The following is a 22,834-nucleotide window of genomic DNA, read 5'->3' as shown; positions in this document are numbered from 1 at the left end:
ACTTTCTTCATATAAAAACACGACAAAGATTTTGATCGAATGCCATGGAATTTTTTTGGACGAAAGAACATATACATTTCTAGTTTTTGGTAATAGGATACACATATACACACATTTATATCTTTTTAACACTTACAAGTTTTTTGATGTCAAGCTTTGAGTCAGGCTCCTTCCTTGAGTCGGTTGGGCTCTTGGTGATAGAGGTTGTCAGAAAGTCGGGCTCTTGGTGACAAAGGCTGTCAGAGTCATGTTTTTTTGGATAACGATCTGACGGGTGCAGGTCGTGTGTGTGATTTCGATTCCCTCACCAAGCATCTTTATGAATTGGTAGCAGATAGGCACGAATGTGTGTAACAATGCATGCATGCATGTATGTATATGTATGTATGCATGTATGTATAGTTAGACATGTATGTATGTATGTATGTATAGTTAGACAGGTATGTATGTATTATGTATGCATGTGTGTGTGTGTGTGTGTCTATAATGCATGCATGTATGTATAGTTAGACAGTATGTATGTATGCATGCATGCATGTGTGTGTGTGTGTGTATGTAATGCATGCATGCATGCATGTATGTATGTATGTATGCATGTATGTGTGTGTATGTAATGCATGCATGCATGCATGTATGTATGTGTGTGTGTGTATGTAACGCATGTATGTATGCATGCATGTATGTATGTAAACATGATGGCCTTACTTAGAGAAGCTCTCTTCGTTCTATGCTCGATTTTTGAAATCTCTCTCTCCAATTCTCTCTCTCTCTCTCTCTCTCTCTCTCTCTCTCAGAGAATCGCAGTTTGAAGCGGAAGAAGGGACGCTACAACCATGAGTACCATGAAATTCTGCAGAGAATGGTTAGTTCTGATTATCGTTCACTCTGTCTGTCTTTCGTTGTGTCTTTCTTTCTATTTTTCTCTCTCAGTTTTTCTTTGCCCATTCTCTCTCTCTCTCTCTCTCTCTCTCTCTCTCTCTCTCTCTCTCTCTCTCTCTCTCTCTCTCTCTCTCTCTCTCTCTCTCTCTCTCTCTCTCTCTCTCTCCGTTTCAGCAACAATATACTGTACCCACGCGAAGACAGAGACCAGAAAGTTCTTCTTTACGCATGCCGAAATTGTGACCATCAGGTATGTATTTCCATTGCTTTGTAAGAAAATATGGTTCCAAAAGTGACAATATTGTTCTCTCCAATCTCGTTTGCAATGTTCTGGAGCCTATTTTTTTGTTTCAGATCAGTCAAATGTTCGTTTACGTTTTTTGTTGTTTCTCAATTGCTCATTTTGGGTTTATCATTGGGAATTTCTCTTTGACCTCCTCCATGTTTTTTGACCTACCGGTGAGAAATGTCATTTTTTGAATCTCCCCGAGCTTTCAACGTATTTGAGAGTTCACTATATATTTTTCTGTCACTTGCAATGTATTTGACAGTTGCTTTGGCCGAGATCAATATTAATTTTCTACCTCTTCATAATTTCATTCAATGTGTTTCTGAGATTTTCTTTAGCACAAGGCAACAAATTGTCTCTCACTTTGTGCTGTTTCTTTGAGAATTTCGTTGGTCAAGAGTAGTATTTTTTTTCATTTTCCAACGTTTTTTGAGAATTAATTTTTTGCCTTCAAATGCATTTTGAGAGTTTCTTTGCATGAGAAAAGTGATCTTATTTCTCAAACAAATCAGCGAAACTCTCAAAAACTTTGCGGGATGGATGGATTTTTCGTTCTACTCTTTTAGTACACACACATATGATGTTCTTTTTCTCTCACTTCTCAATGTTTTTTTAAGAGTTTATCTACTCTGCCTGTGTTTATATGCATATATATATACACACAGGAAGTAGCAGACAATAACTGTGTTTATAGAAATGAGGTCCATCATTCTGCTGGAGAAAGAACTCAAATTTTGCAAGATGTTGCTTCTGATCCGACCTTACCTCGAACAAAAGCTGTGCGTTGTGCTGTTTGCAATCATGGAGAAGCAGTATTCTTCCAGGTTTGGACCATCTTTCTTAGGAAATTATGTTGTGTTTCTTCAAGTATTGTGAGAAGAAAGAAAGTTGTCAAGCAAACTAATCAGTATTCTTCTAGGTCTGTAAAAAGGAAACCATATATATTTTTTCAAGGAAAATTGTATAGTATTCATCTAGGTTTGTACAAAAAGAAAGCAGATATTTTGTTCAAGGAGATTATGCAATATTCTTACATGATTGTATAAAGAGATTTCATACTTTGTGCAAGAAAATTATGCAGTACTTTTAGTTTTTGAAAAAATAAAGCTTATATTTTGTGCAAGGTAAGTATGCATTAATTCTTCTAGGTTTGCACAAAAGAAAGCTTATGTTTTGTCTGACAATATTATCCAGTGCGTTTAGGTTTGTACAAAGACATCTTATTTTTAATGGTTGCAAAAAAGCTTATACTTTGTTTAAGGTAATTTTACAGTATCCTTCTGCTTCTCATTAAAATGAAAGATTATTTTGTTTGAGAACGTCGTCAAGTAGGCATAATTTGAAACTATGAAGAATTCTCTGTGTCAAGTTTAGGCTTCACAGTGTTAGGGCTCATCAGAAACTGTCCATGGGCTTCCCAAAGCTTACAATTTGTTCAGGAAATTCTGTCACATTTTGGCTCGATCTGAAAGTGATCATCGGAGAGCTTTTACATCTAAACAAAGGCTACATTTGTTCAGGACATATTGTCTCAATTTTAGGTTTTCTGAAACTCTGCATGTACTCATGATTCTTCTTCATATTGCTGCATATAATGTAATGCATTCTATCCTATGCTGCCTTTAGGATAATAGAAGTCTCATAGAAAACACTGTATGTTGTGGTCTTCTGGTATATATTGCAGTTTAAATGTCACAGTTACAACTCGGTAGGACATGCAAGAACCACATATGCTCATGCTGGTCTGGCAGATTGTCAGCTCATAATTAGTGCAAAAGCGTGACACCCATACAATGGAGAACTACAAATCTAATAAGCACCTCATATAGTATTACATAAGTCTTGTGAAACTGTTCTGTAGATCCCCTGGAGGGCAGTAAAGTCTCATTCAAACTAACAATGGAGAGCCTAACCCAAAGTAACTTTCTAGTGCGCAACATTATGCTTGGATGCACAACTGGAACCCAATGCTAACTAGACCCACCACATGCTGATCTCGGGAAATGTTGGCCATGGCTTCTCTTGTTTAGTAAGAGATAAACAGAGAATCTTTTTTATTTTCCACAGGTTAAATTCGACCTATGTGCACAAAAGTGAAACATTTTCTCTTAGTATATGTGAGATTGAATAGTGGCACTGGATGCTCAAGAATTTTACTTATGAACATTGTAATTGAGAGAGAGAGAGAGAGAGAGAGAGAGAGAGAGAGAGAGAGAGAGAGATTGTTAAATTTTGCAGGCTACTACTAGAGGAGAGGAAGGTATGACACTGTTTTTTGTATGCTGCAATGTGAATTGTGGCCACAAATGGCGAGATTAAAAGGTTTATGTTTTATACACCGTTTCTTCAATTATAGAATAGAATTCGTCAATCTGAATGGTAACTTCCATTTGTACTAATATGAGATAATAGATCACATTGACAGTCATTTGTTGGAAATTAACATGTTTCTGAACTAATGATGAAAGCATATGAAGACTTGATTGTAAATTTCTCCATCTTATTTTTCAACCATATTAAGAAAGCAAACGTAAACCATCATTATTCAGTCTAATCAACTTGTGTCAGCAAAAACGCTTCAATCATATCAATGTTTCTGTGTGGCTGCCTTAGAGGTCTCCATATTTCTCAATTTCTGTGGATTTTGTGAAAAGATGATAATAGAGAAACTCACTGTCCTAGCTAATTGAAATGCCCACTAGTCTGTGTACCTCCATGAACATGCAAACACTGAATGAAAACAAAAGAACAAATAAATAAATACATGATGTGCATATAATCTGAATTCTTATGTGTCAAAGTATATGATAGAGTGTCTTTTCATTATTGTTATTAGTGATTTTTATTTGATAATGAAGTATGGTGTACCATGTACAAGCAAATAAGAGTACTATCTCATGCCAGTTTATTCCCTTATTATGAGTGTAATTTGAGATATTGATGAATTTCCTCAATATGAGTGTTATTATAATATGGGGGGTGGATTTTCTTAATATGAGTGTATTATAATATCTCATTTGCAGATCAAGAATATATAATTTGATATATTGATGAATAATATAACCTAGACTATAAATTCAACTTGCAACTATTGAGCTATGTATGCTGAATGAGATCAATTATAGTTTGCATAAATGTTGAAGGTAATTTTAGTTAGAGATCAATGCACTCTGATGTCATGAAAATAAGCCTTGTAATGTCTTTGAAACTAGGCTCTCAAAGTTTTGACTTGGTTTTCAATGAGGCAATGTTAATGGCTAAATTCAATTTTCCAACAAGCAATACATATATAGATGGTGTGTCATACTTGTTTTTTTAACTCAGCAATGGTGATAACTAGGCAACCCTTGAATCTTAGAGGATGCAATTGTCAATGACGTTAGAATCTCAAGGCTTTATTGGGTAAACATTTGTGTAAGCATAATCTTGTGTTTTTACAGTTTCCATTACCATTGATCACAAATTGTTTGGACTTCGTTTTGAAATGTCATGAAAAAGATATGCATGTTTGAACTAATTGTTGTTTGGTTCATGGAATGCGTGTATTTTATCATGTTTGCAAGTGTCAATGATCTATATAATAGTAAGAATCAGAAAATACTATGATATTAGTAAATACTACAAGTTTCCAAACACAATACCAAACAACTAGAACCCCTCTTGCATATGAACATCCTGAAAGAAGCAATGTAGAGCTATCATCGCTCACATTGTGAAGGGAAGGTATATGCATTTTATTGACTCAAACCAAACCCCCTTATAAGCTGGAGCTTCGGCCTTTTCATAACACTTTATTTTCCGCGTTCTTTTTTGAGTTTCCATTACAATGCACTAAAAAGAGATGTCATTGATCAAGCATTGCAAATATATGTGGATATCAAATACTCTGATTAGAAATAGAAATGCAACTATGAGATATCCATGGAAGCCAACTAAGTATGGTGAGATACCGAGAAGAGACATGCGCTAGGCATGTTCCATCGTGATTCGTCACTGGTGCGAGGGGAAAACAAATATGTACAGAAATTTGGTAATAATGTGTGGTGCCGCCTATTACACTTGATACAAAGGCTCGCCCCATCGCCTCTGCAGGATTGTTAGAGAAGAGGGGATCACTTCTCTTTGGTGCAGTAATGGTAGTGGTATCTTTTGATACTATCCCCCTGTTTCTCTCAACTCCTCTTGCAAGGTTGGAGTTTCGTTTCACTCTCATTGGAGCTGTGTTAAAAAGAACTGAAATTGAAATTTGTTTTCAAACGTTCATTTATCTTGTTGGGTTCTTGGTTTAAATGATTTTGATTTAAATGGTGCTTAATTTTTTTTCAAATCTGTATTGCTGTTGTTTGTTTCTTGGTTTAAATGATGAAATGTGCCTCAGATTTTGCGTTTCTTTTATAGATGTTGTTGATATTAGCATCTTGGTGTATATAGTGGAATCTGATATGGATTGTGCATTTATTTTTAGAGATATTTTTGGTTTCCCGATTTATATATTGAAATGTGATATGGGTTTTGCCTTTTTTTTTGTTTCTTGGTGTGGATTTCACTTTTCTGATGGTCTCTAGGTTTATATAGTGAAATGTATTTCAAGTTTTATGTTTTGAGAATCACTGTTTGCAAATAATTTCAGAGTTTTATAAACATTATTGGTTTCTTAGTTTCTTTTTATGTTTTGAGATTGTTTTTGGTTGTGGAAAATAAAAAGGTTATGATGAAGTGTGGTACAAGTTCTACTCTTTTTTATAGATCTCATTAGTTTCTCATTACTCATGATGAAATGTTGTTCATGTTTCAAGAATGTGGTTGCTTGCAAACAAAGGAAAAGGTTGAAGTCTTCTATGGATTTTACTTCTTTTCCTTTTTCTTTTTATTTGCCTTTATTGGTTTCTTTATTTACATTATGAAATATGATTTTTATGTTTTGAGAATGGCTTGAAAAAGTTTTTATGTTTTAAGAGGTTTGTGAACCTTGTAGGTTTTCGTGGTTTATTTGATGTAATGTGAAGTGAGTTTTGGTAAAGTTTTAAGAACTAAGGTTTATCTGATGAATAATGGCATAGATTTGACGTTTTTCTTTTCTTTTCTATGCATACGGTTGGGTTCATGGTTTATTTGGTGAAATATGATGTAAGTTTATGCTTTGAGAAAGAATTTTTATGAGCTCCATTTCTAAATTTTAACCTAGGAATGTAAGTCATGGAGCATTGAAATTCGAATTTGTATTTTAGATGTTATTTCATACATTAGGTTTAAACCCTAAACCCTAAAGATTTATACTTTTACCATAAAACATTTCATTTTTCAAGCCGACTATATGTTGTTATAATCTCTATTGAGTGTTAGTATGAGTTTCTCCATATTTGATGAAAAGCATAAAATGCATAGCTTTTGGAATCAAGATGAGTTTCGAAGTTAACCAGATGATAGTTACTTCATATAACCAACTGAGCACAGTCAATGTCCATGATCTTAATGAAAAACTTAAATACTTAACTGTTTTAATCAAAATACTGAAAGACGTGATTATATCCACCTGTTAGAATCCTTCATTCATAAGCTTAATTTCCTTCATAAGCCTTCAGCAAGAGATCCCTAGAGACATATCGGATGAACTACATAATTCTAACGTAACTTCACATCAGTCTTTATTGTTTTGGCATTTCATATGTGTTTTGGATTCATGTGATTTGATAATTACGTAGTCATTCATTCTCAAATTTACTACAGCAGACTAATAACCACTATTCTATGTTCTTACAATTACTCAGAGGCTAACACCGACATTGACTGTGCTTTATTTTCTTTTTGGCGAGAACATCAAAATAAGTTCAGGTTATTTTACTAATTCTCCCCAAAATAAAAATTTCATCCTTCAAAATCTAGTACTAGCCAAACGGTCGTGGGTAAATTTCAAAACCTTACGATATTCTGGTGTTTTTTTCTTTCATTTATCAGGTGTGTGATTTTTTGTTTGTTCAGGACTTGATTCAAGATAATGATCTGTGGAGATCATAAGAGTAATGAACTAGTTATAACTGCGAAGGGAGATTTTCTCATTACTGCTTCAGTTGTATGCATAGTTCTTGTTGTAGATACCCACTGGATATAGCTCATGCACGATGATTGGGGGATATGGGAACACTGGATGTTCACCAGTTTTCAGTTTAATGCATTTCCTTGAGATAATCTATACAAAAGACAGGAGTAATTAAAGTCGATCGGCATGGTCATTCATGAAGGTATATATCTTGGAGGCTTTGATACGGCTAAAGATTTTATGCCCACGAAATTGGACAATGACCTTCCTTTTTGCTGAAGATGGGTACTGGTTCAAGTGGTAACCACTTCTGCTGGATTGATCTCTTATCCTAGTCATACTCTTTGATGATACAGGCGAGATTAGAGCAGAAGATATCAGCAAGCTTCAGATTGTTGGAGAAATTCTATCAAATTGCAGTCAATGTTTGTGCCATGTTTACCGAGATGCTGTGTCAAATATGTTTCAAGAAACTGCAGCTGGGACTACTTTGGTAATGTATGATGAGGTGAAACATGTGATGCATTCGACCAAACCTTCGAACAATTGAGCGAGTTAAGGCCACTAGTATCTTAGTTGTGTGATGAGTTGAATCATATAATCGGTTTGACAAGATACATTTCAACAATGGATCCTAGCATTGATTGTAGCATATACCATCTATCATGCAGAATACGTTCAGCGAATCATTATCTTTTAAGAAGCATTTATGATGTAAGGTGGGTAATGTCAGCTTAACTGTCAGATGGGTGATTCCTTGATCTTTGCCTGTCTGAAAATGGTTTGTAACATTCAAAGAATTATATTCATTTGCTATCTATTTCCATGCATGTGTGCATCAATGGTGTAGAGTCCATTACACTAAAATTGAAGGGTGGTATGTAACCTGAAGACAAGTACATATGACCAAGTGGCTAGGCATGTGGAGGAGGCTTCATCCCCATCTCATTGTAAGCAACCCACCCTTGGAATAATATCCTTGTGAACTTGATCATGAGTTGGGTGGTGATTCTTCGACTCCTTGTCTCAATCCCACTAGCTGCTTGGATTGCAAAAGTAGCGAGTTTTGGAGGATAGTGAAACACTGGTTTTTTAGGCTCCCATTGTCGGAGGGACAAGTTGATGACAATGTAGAATCTCTTGGTAGAGGTTAGTAATTGCAATTCAAATTTTGGTTATATGCATTTTGGAGTAAAATTTGTTCGTTCGAATGAGATCCTTTTCACCTTTTCATCTCCTCTCACAGTTGCACCAATATGGATCTGTTAGTGATGTACATGTAACAGGAACAAGTTTGATATTTCTTATGGTCATGGTTGGGGAAATTCTTTTTGTGAGATTGGGTGAGCCTTGTATACAAAATGGGTACAATATGATCCACTTTAATGTCAACTACAATGTGAATGTGGTACATTTTTAATTCATGGTTTAGCATACCTCAAATCATGTGGCAAAAAAGCTTTTCAAAAATCATGAAGGGTACCCCACCCCCCCCACCCAAAAGAGAAAAACTATGTTGGACATTTTGTCCCTACATCAAACCTCCTTTTGGGTGGTGGTTGAACTTTTGTTTTTATATGTTTCTTGATATGCAAAACTATCATATCAAGAATTTTGACTTCTGCTAAGGGTGACTCAAGATTACAATGACCTTCAATGCATTGATGAATGCAATTGCAAATTACCATACTATTGGTGTGAAAGAAAGTCATCCAAAGTGATAGGAGGTACAAAATTTATCATACCTTGATTTCATTATAGAAGATGAATGAATATGGATGTTGAACCAAGGTTAAGAGTAGATTGAAAGGTACTATAAACCCCACGTAGATAACCGTGAAGTCTTGAAATTAGGCAAGGTTGTGGTTATTATATAATGGTTGCATCGCTACTTGAAAGTGGCCATGCTAGGTTGGAGGTCATGAATGAGATCTTGATCAAATTAAACTAATAATATCCACATGGTGAATGTGAAAAGAATAAAGAAACATGGGAAAGTATGAAATAAATGAATGATTGAATGATGAAGTTGAAGTTTTGAACATTTTGCATTCACACATTGATGGACCCTCTCTTATATATAAAACAAAATTCCCTTTGCACATAAGAAACTTGTATAGATTAAGTAAATGTTTGCATGGCATGATGATGTCCTCACCATAATGCCCTTCAAGATCAATGTGAAAAGCTACCACAAAGGCACAATTTATTTTCTTGATGTATGTTTCTCGTAGTTGCACAAAATTTTCTTGCCCTTCAATTCTTAGTTGTCAAACTACCTTGGTTTTGTCTTTTGTTTTCAAGGTTTCCTCTATCAATGCATTGACGACTACAAAAAACACTTTTTGGAGGACATTTGAATTATTTTTCTCAATATTCTTGTTTAATGGAAATTTTAAATTTTCGAATCTCGTGCTATGCCTTAGGCCAAGATTTCAACCTCCCATCCTCGTCGTTTATTTGTTGCAAAATGGCCACAGACAATCCATTAATAATACTAAATGAATAACAGATAACAAATATCCAAAATTCATATGGAACTAAAAAATGTATCTTGAGATCTCCTTTTTGGCCAAATCTAGGCATAATTGCGAAAACATATATTGGATCGACTTCATTGTAAAATGAAAAGTTCTAGCAACCTTGAAAATGGAAAAGAAATATTTTTAGTCAACCTTGAAAATGGAAAGGAATTCTCTTTCTTAGTGTTCTTTTTCCCCGGAAGAACACCCCTCCAAATGCTCGTAAGTGGAGAACTCATATTTACTTGTCTTTTCCAAACAAGTCAAAGAGCCAAGCAACAAATTGGTGCATACATGCACGAGTCTAGATATCGATGAAAAAAAGGCATTACTTTTTATTGGGTTAAGTTACAAAGTTCTTCAATGTTTTCAAATTAGAAGATGAGTTTGTTTTCAAATTAGAAGATGATCTTTTGTTCTTCGACATGTTGGTGGATGTGGGTATGCTAGTTGTGTTTTCATGTATGAGTTCTTTGAGGCCTTTGGGCATCTTTCCGTTAATACCAAGGTGAATCTTAAAAAAACAGAAAGATGAATTTGTATTTCCCAAAATTTTGGAAGTCGGGATTCCAAATGAAGTGGGACCTTTTTATGTGCTCAAGTAAGAAAACGCAAAGTAGATTTTTATGAGGTGCCTGGTGTAGGAAAAAGTGTGAAATTTCCTTTTTATGTGCTCAAGTAAGAAAAAGCAAAGTAGTTTTTTATGAGGTGTAGGAAAAAGAGTGGCGTTTCCTTTTTAAAATGCTCTAGTGTAGAGGACATCATGTGATTTACCCCACCTTATGCACATAGATTTAAGGATCGATTAATAAACATTTTAATGCCAACCTTACTATACTATAGCATAAGCATATATTGTAATGGTAAATACATTCGAACTAGTTTAACATGATCTTATTTCTTGGTTATAGATCTCTTTCAAACTTTTGTTATTGCTTTACGGCCCCTGCTTAAATAAACCAAAATATATTATAAACAAATAGCGATTGTTCATGATTTTGGGCCAAAAGGATCACTTGCATATACATATATTTATTGATGACATTCCCCTTTCTTAAGTCCATGACTAGGCTAAGACATCTAACCTAATATTTTTGTGAGTTGAAATTCCCAAGGTTTACAATGGTTCACTATGAAGTTGGACATTTGTGGTTGAGTTTGAATAACATTTGTTTGTAACAAATCACTTTTGTCTCTCAATCTTATAGTTGTGTTTCTATACTTTGTCATTTGTCCATGTTATATATAGTTTTGCCAATGTGAGGATATTGTAATTTAATGAATTTATCAGGTTACTAATTATAAATCTAGTTAAATCCATACGTGGATCTTCACTGGATCTTATAGGCCAACATTCTCTTTCCTACATAGCCTTCCCATATGAGATCACAAAGAGTGGTATGAATGTGGAAACACAACGACGATTCATTAGGATGGGATTGGATAATTATGTAGGTTTGTATGGTGATGGTGATGGTACGAGTCATCATGATTCATGTTTATATTCACATTTTTGTGAAGGGCTTGTTTCTTTGTGGTTCCCAAGTTTTCGTGCATAGGTTTAATAGAGAGATTAAGATTGACACAAGAGCAATGAAACAAAGAAAGAGCACATTAATGTTTGTAAGGCCTAAAGTGGCCTATAACACCTAGAAGTGTTGCAATCGTGATATTATATGATGTGTGAGTTGAATTATAAACTATAAAATAGTATAGCTAGTAAATGTAAAAGCTACCCTAGTTACAGTACCTATGGAAGAAGACTATGAAAGAGTCGTGTAATACAATATGTACATATGTTGGGTAGGTAGCAAAGCCAGAACATTCTTGATCACATTCACATGACATTCTAATGCAATTTAGGTAGAGGAAAAAGATACCAAAATTGTGATTCATGCAAAATGTAGGATGGATAATTCTACACATAATGTTCTTACTCTCGAATAACTCGTAGGCCCTAGATGTTGCATATCCATACATAATATTAAAGGCAAAAGCATATTGAATTGTTTTTAATCTCTCCCCTCCCCCCCAAAAAATGAGTTTATGCACTCCATTTGGAAATTGAATAGATTGATTGGGTCATATTGGATGCGGTTTGACTCTAATTAGTTAAAGTAGATTTTGAAGCTAAGGAGTTGTTACTATCAAGAAGGGGACATTGATTTATTTTTGGTACAATTAGTCCATATCGTTTTATGGATGAGAACTCTTATGTAAGAAGGTTGTTATGTTGCAATTAATAAAGGAACTAGTGGTTAACATTCGTGTGTGTGTGTGTGTGTGTACGCGCGCGCTTGTGTGTATAGATAGACGAGCTTAAATCTTAGTATCTTTAGTTTTATATGGGTCTTGGCTTTAGAAAATTTTAAGTAAAATATACCCACTCGCAAACAAAAAAGACATCCAATACCGATCAACATTGTAGGTAATCATGTTGTAGCAATAACAATCCAATTTTAATGTTATGGGGATAAAATTATGGTGCACAATTATCCTTTGAAAAATTGATAAACCCCCCTACAAATATAGAATATAGAAACGAACATTGAAATCCAAACAATAAAATGATCTACATACATCAATATGAATTGCTCATATGTGAGGGCAATGATGAAGGAGGCTCATGGCAAGGCACTTTAAGCATGACTACCAACACATTGGTTGTTATGTAAAATACCTATTGGTTTTATCTTTCCATACAAAGTATTAAGAAAGTTATTGTCAAAGAAAAAGAATATAAGTAGTACAATTATTGAAGGAGGGCTGAGTCAATAGGTGGTGTGCAACCTTATCTTGGATGTGAGGAACTATGATTTCTTCGTGTGAACCTTGTTCATCTTTCTTTCTACAAATTTCTTCTTCATTAATTGGATAGGGCATGAGTTTCCACGTTGCTTCTACCTCGAAGTTGGTGATGTTTCTACAATTGGACGAGAATAAAGATATTCGTAATATTTGAAAAGGTCATTTCAATTCATCAACTACTCTGTATAGTTACAAAAAAGTATCCAAAAGGGAGGCATTATCGTTGAGCACACAAACTAGATTTCTCTAGGATCCAACCGTGTCATCATTTGATCACATGTCATGCATTGTCATTAGTTAACGAGATCAAGGTATGTGTTCACATGCAACACTGACATAAGGTCGACAACAGAAAACAACGTAACATTAAAGTTGCTCTCATGCAAACCATGTCCTGATTGACTAATTTTGCACACACTTATTGCAAGTATGTAGAAGCTTATGCATATTGTTATTAGTATAGAATTGTGGGATCTTAAACATGTTATTAGTATGCAAAAGACAAAAGCACTATTATGCTTATCATTGAGGTAGAGCCAGAGAATATCAAGACTCTACACTTTCAATAAATATAATCGTTTCATCCCTTATTTGTAGAGATAGACTAGTTAAAAACAAGTTTAGTTAGTCCAGGGAGACATGGTTAAAACAACTTTAATCTTATACGTACAATGATATTCACACATTCAACTCTTGTTGTAGGATGAGATTCAGAGGTTCAAGCTTTTTATGGGAGTTTGAGAGAGGGGAATGATCTTCAATAGGGAACCATGAGTGGCTTCTTGCAACATTCTAATTGCATAACCTTGATATGATAGGAGTGGTTTAATTGAGAACATATACATACATACATACGTACATATATATAAATTACACACCTTCGAAAGAGCATCAAACATAAGAGCACATGTTCTCCTTCACATCTATCTTGTACTTTATGAAGTGAATAAATAGTAATGTAGAGGGGGCTACGTGGCATCCTGTCTCACCCAAGAGGGCTAGTAAAACAAAATTGATTAAAATTTCACCCTAGCTCCTTGTTGAGATGGGGTTGATAGAGTAAATCCTTGTTGATGTGTTCTCATTGCTCGTATGAATTTCCGAACTTCTCATCCTTTTTTCCATATGGCAAAAGGAGTTGAAGGGTTGCATAGATGTTAACACTACGTGCTTGTTCTTTGAGAAAGGCGTTAGGGGAGGCGAGGGGGGGAGAGCACGTGGGACACATGCCATTTCCTATGTTATCGAGGCAACACCATTACCAACAATATAACCATCTATATGTAAGCTTTCCTGAGCTACCCCCCCCCCCCCCCCCCCCCCCCCCCGATAACCAACAATCTTCAGAATTTGAATATTGCCTCCCTTGACGAAGGGGATTGGGCGGGCGGACACAAACTGAGAAGAGACCCGAAGAGAGAGACGATCGAGAGGCTCCTCTCCTCTTTGTCTGTATCTGTCTCACACGCGCACATGTGGGGTGTGTGTGTGTGTGTGTAAAGAGCCCACCAGAGCCCCCCCTCTCTCTCCTTCCAACTTGTCTCTTCCATTTCGTTTCACATTTTCTTTTCATTTTTTTGGTTCTCTCTTCTAAAACTTTACTCTCTTCTCATTATATTATCATTTCATTTCATTTCATTCCAATTATCATCTTCTTCTCTTTTCAGATTCTCTCCTCCTCCCCTGTTTTTTTTTGGGCTCTCTGTCTGTCTGTCTGTCTGTCTCTTCCCCTGTTTCTCTGTGTCTCCCTGTCTTTTGTCCCTGTCTCAGCAGCCGCAGTCGCAGTGGTCCACTCACCCATTGAATGAATGAATGAATGGCTTCCTCTCCTCACTCCCTCCATGCTCCTCCTGCCAGATCTCTAACAACTTTAGCTTTCCAAGGTAAAACAAAAGCACATCTATGTGTTGAATTGGGTTCAATGATTCAGCGTGCCGGTTAGCGTTGATCTCTGCTACTTTCTTCTTACGAATTTTTTTGATACAAGAAACAAGAAAAATAAAAGCCAAGGAAAAGGAAACCCACCATAAGGATTAGATGAGTAATACAACAGAGACAGATCTATTTTCTGAGTTCAGATGGTGTTACGATGATGTGGCTATATTGGAAGCTTTTAATGACAACAACAGCGAAAATCTATGGCATGAATCATCTTCAACAAATACAGTAGATCATCAATCAGCTAAATTATATACTCTTCCAACAACAACATCAACTTCAGCAGCACCGCCAGTAACCACCACGACAACTATCGATACTAATAATCATCACAATCATAGTGCTAATGTTATTACCAATGCTCACTTATATGAAGACCATAACCTTCAACAGAAGCTTCAATCCCTTGTTGAAACAGGCTCTAAAGTGTGGACTTATGCCATCTTCTGGCAACTCACCGATGCACACCATGTTGAACAACCATTTGTCCTTGGATGGGGCGATGGTTGCTTCAACCAAAAGCAAGCAGATTTGAACCCTAGGCCTATCTCGGTTAGTGAGGCTGACCAACAGCTCCGACGAAGAATTTTGAGGGAGTTGCAAGCATTGATAACACATACCGGCGATGATGATACGCCAGGCTTGGATACAATTGATACCGAGGTTACAGATACTGAGTGGTTCTTCCTTGTCTCTATGATGTGCTCGTTCGCAATCGGTGTCGGTACCCCTGGCCAATCATATGCAACCACACGACATGTCTGGCTCACCGGCGAAGAAAAACTCCATGGCTTTAACTGCCGGAGAGCCGAGTTGGCATATAGGTTTGGTATCAGAACAATGTTGTGTGTCCCAACACAAAATGGCGTGGTCGAGCTTGGATCTACCGATATCATCGATGAGGATCGTGCATTTCTCAACTTTGTCCAAGAGGTTTTCGAACCCTCGATAATGATGCCTAGTAACAACAATAACATGGATATGTCGTATTTCTCAGTTAGCCCTCTCAGGATGGTTGACTTCAATGAAACTAACAACCCGAGTTTTACGGGCAGTGAGTTTGGTTACTTGAACGCACCTGTCGTTGACGATCTGGCACTTGTTGACTCAGGCCAAACCCTGATGGTGAAGGTGGGTTCTACTTCTTCATTGGGTTTGACCACTCCAGACATGATCACCGAAAAAGGTCAACAGGTGAGTGGTCTAGTCAACATTGAAAAGACTGGACGAAGTAGTCTCGTTAATCACGAGGCACCTCATGGAGATGCGTTGCAACAGCAGAATATATTGCTTCACCAAAATAGCCCATATTCCGACAACCTGTTTCCAGGTCATGATAGTGACATGTCGATGTGGCAACAAATATTTCAGAAGACAGAATTTGAAGATGGAAACAAGAAGATGGGGGCACGTTTAGACGTGCTTCATTATAACCACTATTCCAAGCAAGGCAAGGATAGTAGTGCCTTTGAAGGAGGGCAGCTTGATAAGAACCCAATGCTAGTAGAAGGCTCTAATGATGCCGCAAAGACTATGGTAGTAGTAGCTCAAGACCAGCAAGAGTCTAAGAAGATAGAAGATCTAGAATGTGAGAAGAAATCAATTGTCCAGGGTCAAATCATGACGGATTCATACACGCAGAATTTTAGTCCATTTGATGTGTCTCAGCCATACCTGAATTCGACTGCGAAACAAATTGATGACCAGGATCGAGGCCAGTCCTCACTTGGATCACAGATCTACCATGAATTCAAATCACTTGAACGGAAGATTCATAGCCAACTAGTCGAAAGAGGAGAGAATGCACAATTAAGCTACTTGGATAAACATCTAATGAATGCCCCTAGTGAAAATGGTGAAAAGGTGGGTGACATATCAAGCATTGATGTATTCGCGAAGAAAACATATGGTAACCATCAACAAGTGGAAGCATCCTCAGTGAAAAGTAGTGAGAGTTCCAAGGACCATTTTAATAACAGACAATGGGGTAGTGGCACTGCGACACATACACCCAGTGTTACTGATACCATGTGTGATCAGCTAGATGTGAAAGGTAGTAATGCTGAAACATTCGCATGTGAAAACAAGAAGAATACAAAGGGAAGGAAGAAAGGAGAGTCAATGAATGAAGGGAAAGATGTTTTGTTGAATGAACAACCTGCTGGTAATCTCCATTCGAGTGTCGAATCGGAACTTTCGGATGCCGAAGCGTCATTCAAAGATGTGGATTGTAGTCAATCTATAAGCGAAAAGAAACCTAGGAAAAGGGGTAGAAAGCCAGCCAATGGGAGAGAAGAACCATTGAACCATGTTGAAGCTGAGCGACAGAGACGTGAGAAGATGAATCAAAGGTTCTATGCACTGAGAGCTGTAGTGCCCAATGTGTCTAGGATGGATAAAGCTTCACTGTTAGCTGATGCAACCTCATACATAGAGGAGCTTAGGTCTAAGGTTCAAAGCCTAGAAATTGAGAGGAAAAAGCTACTCGGGAAGCTAAATGAAGGGAAAAAAGCTGATAATAAGATCGTCTCTCCTAGCGGGAACTTTCAAAAGTCTGGGGAAAAAAACCTTGTTTCGCCACCCACTTGGAAAGAGACTAGCTATAGTGGTGGCAGTAGTCGAAACAACCCAATTAGTTCATCATATACACATGGAAAGTTGGTTGTCAGTGTTGAGTTTATTCGTGGGAGAGAAGCTCTTCTACAGGTAGAAAGCTCGAGGTTCGAGCAAAATGTCGTGGCAAAGTTCATGCTAACTTTGGAGGAGATGCAATTGGAGGTACACCATGCAACTGTGGCACTTGTTCAAGACACAATCCTCCAGAAGGTCATTGTGAAGATGAAGAAAGGTGGCCTATTCCAAATGACTAAGGAACAACTGATTGATGCCCTTTCATCTCATACACTCAGTGGCAATGTTTCTTCATGATGCTTCACTTTGTGTGTATGCGTGCAAGATAGCTCGAGGTAAGTAGCAGTGAGTTGAAAACCCTAAACCCTAAACCCTCATCCCTGTAATCCTAAAACCCTAGCCTCTAAAATGTAAACCTCTTAATCTTAAACCCAAGACCCTATCAATTGACATGGAATGTTGTATATTAGTGACTCCTTGAAGGAGGGTTGTCATGGCTTCCTGTTATGTATTGTGGCAATTTTTTGTTTATGTATTTGAATATCAACAATTTCCGTCTCTTATCAAACATGTACACATACATATCTTTCCCCCATCAACAAGACCATTGCATGCAATGCTTGTGACAAAACATTGTTTTGTGAGATTTTCTAATGCAAACCCTACAATCCTTGGTTTTCTATCCATCCTTTGGAACTTTCGCAGATTTTGGATGTCTTCTCCTAGTTCTGTTGATCTTTTCGTTGTGATCTCCTTCCGGTGTCTGTAAATGGGTCTCACCATTGTGGTCTCTCTTTTGGGAACCCTGGTTAATGCAATTCTTATCAGAGTCCATTGAAGCCATATTATCTTTTGTTTCTCATCCTTAATAGATAAACTAGTTCAAAATAACCTAAAAATAGGACAGCTCTAAAAAATCAATTGATGTAGCAAGGGTATCTCAGCCTCCTATATACCACAATATGAATTAATTCGTAGATCAACAATAATATTATACACTCGTCATTGAGCTCGTTTTGAGGAGATTTTTTGGAAATGATTCTATATTTTGAAAGGTGTTTAAAGCTGTTCATCATTAGTGAAACATCCAAAAGGTTGAGTTGAACATGAGAATTTTTTTATGAAGTGAATCTCTGATGCACTTCAAAATGGATTGATTTACTAATTTCTAATGGACTACTAGGACCTTTTTTGCAGTGAAGAATTCACCGACTAAAAGTCTATTTTGTGAGCTGGTTATCCGAAATAATTACACATATTGTTCCTCGTATTGAAACCATAACAATTTTCTACTTCCTCTTGTTTCTCATATTGAAACCATACCGATTTTCTACTTCCTCCAGCTATAAAAAAACAGGTGTTTTTCCAACTCAAAAACAATAGTTCACTTCGAACTTCCCTACTTGTAGATTTTCGGCTTTGATCTCTGTCAAACTTTTTAAAAGCATTCGAAAATTGAATGTTAATCGAAAACGTTGCTAAAAGTCTTGGAAAACCTACATGCCATCACTTTATTTGTTTCTAATGGTACAATCAATCATATACAACATATATAGGTGGGTTCCAACAATGATCACTTAGCTTGTGTTGCTAAAGAATGCGCATGTGAAACTAAATAATGGATCAAATCCTTTTGTATGTTCCTAACTTTCACTATTTGTCATAGCATCTAAACATTGATTTCTGCCTCTTCTTTTCATTGTACATGTCACATCAAATTTCTCAATTTAAAAATGGTTAGTGCTCTGTAATGTTGTGGGACATATGGTACGATAATAATGCATTTCCTAGTAAGCACACATCATCGAATTCAAGATGAGAAATGATATACTTGAGACATTGAAAGGGATTTTGAGTCCCGTAACTTTATCCTAGATTTGAGAGTTTTGCTGAAACTTGGAATTATCACAAAATGTAACTTTCCACATGTGTCCTTGAAATATCGGAGGGTATGCATACTTGTTCCTTACAAATCCCACATATTACTATTACTTCAATGCACCGAGGTCCTATGACCTATAGTGTAATGCTTTTGTGAATTCAACATGGCCCACCCAACTTGATCAAGGAAAAATATCATTAAATTGCAAATGTGCATTTATTACGTAAGCCATGACAAAATACAAGCTCCACAAGTTTGAGGATAATAAAGTTGTGCATATATGTTCAATCAAAAGTGTTTAATCGTCAAAGCCGTAGCACATTAAAACTCCTTTAGTTTACGTCAAGTATTCGAATTCTTCTTATATTTCTTAGGCCTATGACGTTGTGGATCTACAATTGTTCGGGATAAATTGACATGATTCATACCATGTTGATTTCATGGTTTCTTAATGACCATGGAAAATGATCATGCACAAAAAATTTTACTATCAAAATCACGAAAGACAAATTCCACAAGTTTTTAGGCACAATATAACTCATCCAAACATGTGTAAGAAATGTGTTTCAATTTCCGAAGTACCTTAGAAATCTATCATTTATAGAATATTACATAATACAAAGTTCAAACTATCATGTCCATAATGTATCCTTATTCTTATTAAATCAATTGTGTGTAACATGTTTTAAGGGTATATTTGAGAGGCCAAAATTTCGTCTCTAAGAATCAATGTTGAGTCCTAGATGCATAGACGAGTATAGATTATGCAAAGAGGACTAGATTTTAAGAACTCTCAAAGCATTGCTTTTGAGATATATTACACTATAAGAAAAGGAATATTCGGTTTTGCCAACTGCATGAGATATAGATTTAAATTACACTATAATATCAACCTCATAGATGCCATTGTTTTGACAATGACAACTGTGCACAAGGCTAGTATATGATTTTGTAGTTAGGTAGAACATAAGCATCATAACGTTTAAGCATGAATCCGGTAATTTTTCCATGTCATTATACATTGCAAAAATGCCTCATTTAGAGAGAAGAATCTATTTATGAATCATGAAGGTGTTGTATCCCATATTACAAGCTATCTTCTCATATCTTGCATCTAATTGCAACATAAACATTGCATCTATGATTTGAAGGAACTTGTTTTAGAGCATAATCTTGTTTTAGAGCTATTGAGACTCAACTTTGTACGCGTGCAAAACTCTTCCAATGCCTTTATAAGCTTTTGTGCATCTCCTAAAGTATTCGCAAAAAGTACCATATCGTCTGCATAAAAGCATGATCACTACATTCCCGATGACTTCTTCAATGCCTTCTGCCTTTATAAACTTGGCAATCATTTATTCGAAATAATCAATGCATAGACCAAATAGAGTTGGTGAGAATGGACATCCTTGCTTAACACCCACAATGCTATTGAAAAATTTGAAATTTAATTGCACATACGCTTACAATATATAACCTTCTTATAAGTTCAAGAAATTGAAAGCATATGTTTAGGAAATTGAAATTTAATCGCACATACACTTACAATATATAACCTTTTTATAGGTTCACTTGGCACTCCACTTCTTCCATGAGCCTCCAAATATTCTTAGGAGGTGACATATTAAAAGCTTTCTTGAAGTATATAAAGCAAATGACTTTCTTCTATTAATATAAACCCTTACCTGTCAAGTGACTTTCTTCTGTTTATACTCGGAGGTTGACAAGGTGATGAATGGTGTTATGGTGTTTTTGAGAGCTAGTTTTTCCACATTCTCTATTATCATTAGTTTTAGCCCATACATTTGAATCCATTATATATATTAAAATAGTTTGGCCATTAGTGAGCCCGTGATGATGGTCTGATAGTTGTTTATATTATTTACATCTCCATCTTTGTGTAAAGGTTTAAACCAATTCATTACCCAATTGTAGGGCATGCCACATTTCAATATATGATGAAACATATAACTTATCCATGCATGTGCTTCCTTTCTCGTCCACTTGGGCATTTCGGCCTTTATATGTTGAAGAAAGCTTGCCTTTCAAGACACCAATTTCTTAATGTAATAGTATATTGTATCTTTACAATTTGTAATATATCCTCGACCATCTTTAAATAGATGGGCGCTCATCTAAGGTTCATGCTCAAATACAATTATTTAATGTCTTTCGTGACCTTCTCACACTCCAACCTTTTCATACATTTGAGGTCAATACACGAAGTCTTATAGTCACATTCCAGTGTCCATTCACCAATAGAGAATTTGCATATGCAATTAGACCAAAATATCTTTGGAACATAGCATATAATCAATCACACTATTTCCATAGTGTTTTCTACATGTAACATCATTAGTGTTGGGACATACTGTTACACCATTTGCAATAAGCAATAAAAATGTTGGGACATAAGGAATCACCATTTGTAGTAAGTCCATTTGTAGGAGTAACATCCCAAACTGATCTAGATCATTTTCATCAATAGAAAAGCGACTACATTGATTTATCTTCTTGCATCCTTGAATGTGTGCCATGAAAGATTGTTGTTGTTATTATTTTGGTGAATGAATACAATAATTAATGGTAAATACAATATAAATAAACTTTAGACACAAGAGGGGGGACTTGGGTTTCATGTTAAGGATTTGGGATCAATCTAGTAATGCTGAGAGAATGAGTGGGATATAAAAAATATCCACTTCATTAATGCAAAGATATTTCTAGTTCATTGAGTTTGTTAGAAGTAATGGGTAGCAAATGGTTGGTTGAAGATGAGGCGCAATGTTAAAGACTTGTATATGACAAATTGGAAGCAAAATGGAAGCTGGCATTAAAAGAGACAAAATGAGAGACAATAAGACATTGCTTTGAGACATAAAATTATTCTCTATTATGCAACCAACAAAGCATTACAAGTTGTATCTTTATATACACCTTAGGATTAACTTAACTCTTTTTTATATTTATATAAATTGCTAGCTATACCAGAGCATATGATGCAAAGAGATGTATCTGGCCATTACCACACAGTGCACAAGCACTCTATAATTTAAAACTCCCTTGTAATGAGCATACACTAGGTAACTGACTCAACTTAATGTTAGTGTTAAAAATAGTTTCAAGCCCATTTGAGTGCGCAAAGATCATAATCAATTTGTCAAAAGACTTTAAATTGGTCATGGCATCAAAGACGTTGTCGAGTGTCAAAATCTTGTTGTTGATAAGTCTCTTCTTGGCATTCTCAAATAAAGTGATATCAAACCTCTATATGTTTTGATGTTGAATGATGGACTACATTCTTCACCTGAAAGGGAGCACACTAGCTATCACTATGTAAGGTTAGATCCAAGTTTAGAATGATCTATTGAGAAGTGCCAACTCGTAGACTGAGTTGTAATGCTTCCTTGGTAGCATCAGGTGTAGCTAAATATTCTATTTCAATCGTTGAGTTCGTCATGCATTCCTGAAGTTTTTATCTCAATGAGATTGCTCCACCTATGAATAAGAAGAAATAACTCGAGGTTGATTTTTAACTATCCAAGCATTTTTTATAAGCTGGTTGTGTCACGTTGAGGGTTTGTTGGGCCACATCTTATGCTTAAGTCTTGTGTGCTAATGAAATATACATGAATATATGCTTCATTACATTCCAATGTGGTCAACTAGGTTTGTGCATAAATTTTCTTACTATACCAACAACATGGGTTAAGTCGATCACGTACATCAAGGAGTCAATGTCAGTTGGTACATATAGTATTGACTTGATATGATCCCCAATCAGACCAAATGTACAAAACTCTTTCCCAAAATGCCTAAGGTTGCCTGGTAACAGTGTCATTGCAAAT

The 22,834-nt window shown here is 36.0% G+C and overlaps 2 protein-coding genes and 1 long non-coding RNA gene across 3 annotated transcripts; all 3 read left to right on the top strand.

Annotated features, from left to right (window-relative positions):
• Window positions 1–739: 739 nt before the first annotated feature.
• Window positions 740–3,722, top strand: LOC147864752 (DNA-directed RNA polymerases II, IV and V subunit 9A). Its single transcript, XM_087317612.1, has 4 exons — window positions 740–862; window positions 1,054–1,129; window positions 1,834–1,992; window positions 3,407–3,722. The coding sequence occupies exons 1-4, from the start codon at window positions 834–836 to the stop codon at window positions 3,485–3,487; spliced, it is 345 nt and encodes a 114-aa protein (XP_087173738.1). The 5' UTR covers window positions 740–833; the 3' UTR covers window positions 3,488–3,722.
• A 1,317-nt stretch (window positions 3,723–5,039) lies between these two features.
• LOC147864751 (uncharacterized) lies at window positions 5,040–8,339 on the top strand. Its single transcript, XR_015529691.1, has 3 exons — window positions 5,040–5,357; window positions 7,148–7,624; window positions 7,685–8,339. It is a non-coding gene; the product is annotated as an uncharacterized LOC147864751 (long non-coding RNA).
• Window positions 8,340–14,365: 6,026 nt separating this feature from the next.
• On the top strand, window positions 14,366–17,672 carry LOC147864750 (transcription factor MYC2-like). Its single transcript, XM_087318900.1, has one exon. It carries the CDS (start codon window positions 14,573–14,575, stop codon window positions 17,399–17,401), a length of 2,829 nt encoding a protein of 942 aa, XP_087175026.1. The 5' UTR covers window positions 14,366–14,572; the 3' UTR covers window positions 17,402–17,672.
• Window positions 17,673–22,834: the final 5,162 nt, after the last annotated feature.

This window comes from Azolla caroliniana, unplaced genomic scaffold, assembly GCF_043228905.1.
Source record: "Azolla caroliniana isolate FFs.n. ecotype wild unplaced genomic scaffold, voAzoCaro1.0.p SCAF_4, whole genome shotgun sequence".
Classification (NCBI taxonomy): Eukaryota; Viridiplantae; Streptophyta; class Polypodiopsida; order Salviniales; family Salviniaceae; genus Azolla; species Azolla caroliniana.
This window is presented reverse-complemented; position numbering and strand designations above follow the sequence as displayed.